At 37.1% G+C, this 6,061-nt stretch overlaps 1 protein-coding gene across 1 annotated transcript; it reads left to right on the plus strand.

Annotated features, from left to right (window-relative positions):
• LOC146735414 (uncharacterized) lies at window positions 1–1,296 on the plus strand. Its single transcript, XM_085506281.1, has one exon. The coding sequence runs from the start codon at window positions 1–3 to the stop codon at window positions 1,294–1,296; it is 1,296 nt and encodes a 431-aa protein (XP_085362407.1).
• Window positions 1,297–6,061: the final 4,765 nt, after the last annotated feature.

The raw sequence follows: 6,061 nt of genomic DNA on the forward strand, positions 1-6,061 counted from the left end.
ATGTGTCATGAAGGAGTTCAATCTACAGTGACGCATATACGACAGAAATATTGGATACCTAAAATACGGATTATTGTGCGTAACGTCATTCATAAGTGTGTGAAATGCAATAAAGTTACAGGGAAACCGTACGCAAACCCAGTTCAGGCACCGTTGCCGAGTTACCGAGTGAACATTGTCCCTGCTTTCACTATAACTGGTGTAGATTTCACGGGAAATCTATTTACGAAATCAGCTGATGGAACACGCGATAAAGCGTACGTTTGTTTATTTACTTGCGGGGTGACACGTGCGATTCACCTCGAACTTGTGCCTGATTTGTCAACAAAAACATTCATGCACGCATTCAGAAGATTTGCTGCCAGACGTTCACTTTCAAGTCGCATGTTGTCTGATAATGCATCGACCTACATTTCCGTGACTGATGAAATTCGCACACTATTTGATACACCGGAAGTCCGAGACTTTCTCGCTGCACACCGAGTGCAATGGACATTTATACCGAAACGTGCCCCGTGGTATGGAGGTTTTTGGGAGAGATTAATTGGGCTAACAAAAAATGCTATTAAGAAGACACTGGGTCGAGCATTAATAACGTTCGACGAACTCTCAACATTAGTAACAGAAATTGAAGCCGTTCTCAATGACCGACCCCTTACGTACGTGTCATCAAGTATTAATGACAACATAGCATTGACCCCGAATCACCTACTCCACGGGCGGACATTGACCTCATTACCATATATCGAAGTCACTGACGACGAAATACGCGATCCTACTTATCAGTTCTCAGACCACCGTGAAATGAATAATCGTTATGTCCACTTGTCAAGATTACATGCTCAATTTTGGCGAAGATGGTCGACCGAATATTTGACTGCCCTTCGAGAGAGACACCCAACTACAGGAAGTAAAGGGAATACAATAAAAGTTGGAGATGTTGTGATAATCCACAGTGATGTGGATAAACGCCAGAAATGGCATCTTGGCACCGTAACTAAATTAGTTTACGGCAACGACCAGCTTGTGAGATCCGCTGAGTTAAATAAAGCTAACGGACCTACCAATCGGCCGATACATAAATTGTATCCGTTAGAAGTTATTTCCAAGGAATTAACATCGCCTGAAAGTAATAATCAATCAGATGTTGGATTACCTGCAGAGACAATACAAAATATTGGACTAACCGCTGACAAAGATGTCACCACCACCCAGATGACTGGTGACACTATTCCTAAGCGACCAACCAGGGATTCTGCCGTGGCAGCCCGAATAAGAATTGCTGATTTAATGTGACTTTCGAAATTTCAATTTTCATTATTATGTTTTTATTCGTAATATTCAACCAAATAAATATGGACAGTCGGCTGAAATGCCTTCCGTTGACATTTCATTTACTTGAATGGTTATCCAATATCGTTATTATTGTTCGAGGTACATGATTTCATTGATAATGTAGTAGACATACATTTTCATATGTTTTTATTTTTTATTTTTGAGGCGCGGAGAATTTAGAGAAGCAGTCTTGTAACGTTACGTCTCGGATTCTGAGATAAATCTCTCAGCCAATCAGATTGTTTTTATTTTAGCCTGTCACAGGCGAGATGTTATTGACCTATCGTACACATTGCCGCCAATTTATATTTATGTTACGATTGCTACTTTATAGAGTTGTGTTTTCTACCACGTTCGTTCAGAGAGTATATATACTCAGAATGTGTGTATTTCACCAGTGTTCACCTGTTGTTACTACTTACTATATCAGTCTATCTGGCAATAAACCACCACTGTGTTTTTTGCATACAACTGATCTGTCTGGTTCTGTTCCGGTATAGTCTTCCCGAATCCTACCCCAGGGAGTTAACTGCTACACACTACATTTACTCCCCAACAAGGATGGAGATATTTTATGCTATTGTAAAACAGGTGTGGTCTCCCGCGTGATCAGTGACATCAGATGATGGAAATTATACAATGATATGTTGATTATTCCTAGTACTTTAAATTCAATTGAAGCAGCCAGTAGCTATAATTAACTAACGCCACGGGACATCGGGCAGTCGAGCTACGCCCTTCATAGTCTTTTCACGCACAAACAAATTTATAAAAGTCACAGATAATTAGTTACAGAAAATTATACAAATTCAGTCAGTCCGGAGTCATACAGCACAAGGTAAAATTTCTCTCTAATAAAGCTGAAGCTTACAGATACCACCCTACACAGTTATATGGCGGTGGTCGTCCTGTTCGATATGGTACTTATAGCGACGCACACCACGCGTGTAAAATACATTGTTTCTTTTTAAATGTAATTTGAACACTCGCTGCGCGACGACCACCGTCCTTTAACACGGGAAGTTACGTCTTCTGATTGGTCGTCGATTCGATGCAGTTCCCGCATATAACTGATGAGTTGGTATGGTTTATTAGGAATTGACAAGCATGGCGCCATTGCCACATTTACAGCGTATTTGTTTACTCGTAGCATACACTCAAGTCATCTTTGCACTCAAAGTTTACTGCAAAAATCAGCGCAGTTCGAAAATTTGATAGTAACTCCGTCTGTATTTTTATTTAAATGAGGCAAAAAATTATAACAATGCTTGATGTTGATTACTCAAATGCAAGAAGTCAAATTAGTTAGTGAACGGTGTTGATAAACACACACCAACCGTTTGTCGATGCAATATTATACTGGTTGTATCTTTGATAGGCTTCCAATTACTGTTATATTTAATAACCGCTTCTCCTGTTGAATCGTCGAGGTGAATCGATGTCCGTTGTAACGAGAGATAAATACAGTGAATGGTCACATTGTGTAGGTCGTAATTTCCGATTTATCAAAAGTTTTAACTTTGTTGTAACCAATATTTGACGCTGTCAATGAAAGGAATCATGATTGCAACGACCTTGTGACATCGTACATGGTTTTGATGGTGTTGTAAATCTCGTCTTCATGATGTTTTTGAGAACCCGTCACATGTTCCCACCAATCTTGATTTGCTTATTAACATTGTTCGCTATTTAATTTAAACATATTTAGAATGTAATTGTCCGTAAGTTTATTGTGTGATTTAATAAAAAAACGTGGAAGCAGCTAGAACGCGGGGACAACAAAAAACAAATAAAATAACCATTTTTAATTTTTTGTATCAATTATTCTGTGATTTCAATGTCAGATTTTAATATTGTTTTTTTTGATAGTGTATTTTGGTGAATACATTGGACTGGAAACGTTGGTTTTGTAACATATATCTGAGTATTCATTCTTTTAAACAATTCTATAATACGCATGCGCATTTACGTATTAATGTTTTTGTCATTCTCCATCCAACGAATATTTTATGTCTTTTATAACCGAAACGGTTTACAATAAATCGTAAGCCTATTCGATCATTAACAAACAGCATTAAGCAAAAATATATTAAAAATATGTTTTTGTCCAGATTGTTGTTATGTCGCATGACGTGTTCCGACGACAATATCCTTCAATATGAAGTTATTACTAGAATACCTAAGTGAATATTTTGCATTATTCTCATGTTAATCTTATTACTATAAATAATTTCTTTCAATCTCTTACAAAATATTGCTGTCTTGACCCGATACTAACATCGCTTAAAGACGATGCCCGGACGAATTTATTGCGTTCATTATTTCTCTAATGAGTATATGACTATAAACTGTAGCAGTATCATAGTTACATAACTCTGTAGTTGTCACATCACTAATAAAAATAAAAAATTCCATCAACACATAGATGCTATCCATATCTACCATCAGCTGTTATTTCAAATTGAGGACTGATATGATGAATTCTAGAACCGGATAACAAACAAAAAAACAATCTTCAATGAGTCTGAAACTGAAGCCCTACTCAGTCGACCACAGTTTAATCTGCTTGATTGTCTCGCAATAACCTCTAAGTGCTATCGATGGATTAATTTTCCAAACTTCGCTAAGTTAGCTCAGCGAATACCAGCGAATATCCACAATACGAATTATGTTATTAAGGTGAAAGGAATCCATACAGTGACATTAAAATGTTCAGTTCTTTACGCGGGAAGACCTACTCATTTGATCAAAGTTCATCCGTTTCAGCATTAGTTTTAAGTTCACAACTTTACAGTTTAATATACTTGATTGTCGTGCAATAAATTCTAAGTGCTATCGTTGAATTCATCTTCCGTGCTTCGCTATGTGAACTCAAAGACGGATTGTAAATTATAAATGCCAGCGAATATCCACAATACGAAGTATGTTATTAAGCTGAAAAGAATCAGTACAGCGACATTAAAATGATCCGTTCTTCACGAGAGGAATTTTCTATATTTAATCCGTCGTCGGCGTAAACTTATAGTACCGTATTTATCAAAAACTCCATGTCTCTGTCGATTCAAATGGAGACGTGAGCTCAGAAGAAGCGATTGACTGTAGCAAAAGCACTGGTTCAGGTGGCGGCGGAAATACTTACAAGTCTTAACGAGAGGATGAGACTATCGTATCCGGATGCGACGTTTATGCCTTTTGAAATTTCGTTCTAGGAAATCGAGTGCCTGCAATACTCAACACAACACATGAAGCAATACATGTATGCAGAATTCGTGTGTAACTAGTGTAATTGTATATTGAACATAATGGCCAATTGTTCAGGTTATACAATCGTTTTCTGTAAAATCATTAAATGTTCGTAATATTACCTTAACATTAATCTTATGTGTTCATCTATGGGATTATTCTTTCTGGGTTAATGTGCTAAATGAGCGGAAGTCGCATCTTAAGATAAATTTTAATTAGGATAAACGTGTTTTGTGTGTATTAATTTCAAGTGACGCATTCATTGCATAGAATACTTTAAAACGCATTGGAATTATGTATGCCAGATTAATCCCCTTCTAAAGCATGAAATGAGCACAGGCCGCACCTTGAGAAAAGCTGTACCATGTTGTTGACGGTAGTTACGTGAATCATTCATTGCATACAAATACATTTCTATTTGAGTGAACTTGGTTACATATGAATGAATTAACAACATTCCAATTTAGCTAACATATATGAAATTACTGTAATACATTAAGAGCGATGAGCTGAAATACCACGTGTTATAGCGCCCCCTTTGATGTGCGTCGTCAGGAATACGTCGAGTTTGCAGACGGCTATTATACAATGTGACATTATTATAGAATTCCTGTGATGATTTAGTTGATGGCAACTTTTATTACCGATGATGTTATGAATGACGGTGCCTTGCTCGGCTGAATGCCCATAAGATTATGACCAGACGTTATTTTTGTTGGGGGGGGGGGATTAACATCTGTACCACTGCATACTTTAGACAACATAACAACACTGGAAGTCTTCATGTTGTCATCAATACTTCAACAGAAGTGAGCATGACGAAGCTTGTGAATAAATAACAATTCAATAATTGAATAATTTCCGCCTGCAAAGCACTTTTATAATTAGTGTAAATACTTTTGTTTAGCAACTAATATTACCCCACCACTGTTTCTACATATAACTAGCACACGCGTACGTGAGGTGAATTGATAAGGAAATAACTTGTTGTCAACGACGCCATACGCAAGAATACTAAAGACGCCCAATATTTTATTAGCCAGATCATCTAATCATAGTAGTATACAGTGAGAATGTCAAGAAAGTCTATGTTATGGAAGTGTTATTTAAATGTTAAAGCAACGTTTCAACATGGACACGTAGATTGAAATCTACCACAGTCACTCACTAACAACAGTTTCACTGCTACAATTTGACGGAAATCCTATTAATAGCCTACACATTTTAAGGTGGGTTTTTTCAAAAGCGTAAAATACTTGAATTTTAGAACCGTAAATCATAATCAGTAAAATCATTGTGTCAAATAACAAAAAGTGACTAGCAAGCGGAATGTTGTCCGTCTACTTCCGAGTGCTGATTCAAAGTGTTATCTGCCTGTAAGTAGAAACATCACTACTCCAGCTGTTTCTAAAAGAGATTAGTCACTCTAAATAACTGTATAATAACTTGTAATACCAATCGGCTGTCCATGAAGGTGCCATTT

Source organism: Saccoglossus kowalevskii, chromosome 12 (assembly GCF_978046115.1).
Source record: "Saccoglossus kowalevskii chromosome 12, keSacKowa6.1, whole genome shotgun sequence".
NCBI lineage: Eukaryota > Metazoa > Hemichordata > Enteropneusta > Harrimaniidae > Saccoglossus > Saccoglossus kowalevskii.

Excerpts from the sequence above, each read along its gene's own strand:
- LOC146735414 (XM_085506281.1), top strand. The coding sequence starts at position 1 with ATGTGTCATGAAGGAGTTCAATCTACAGTGACGCATATACGACAGAAA.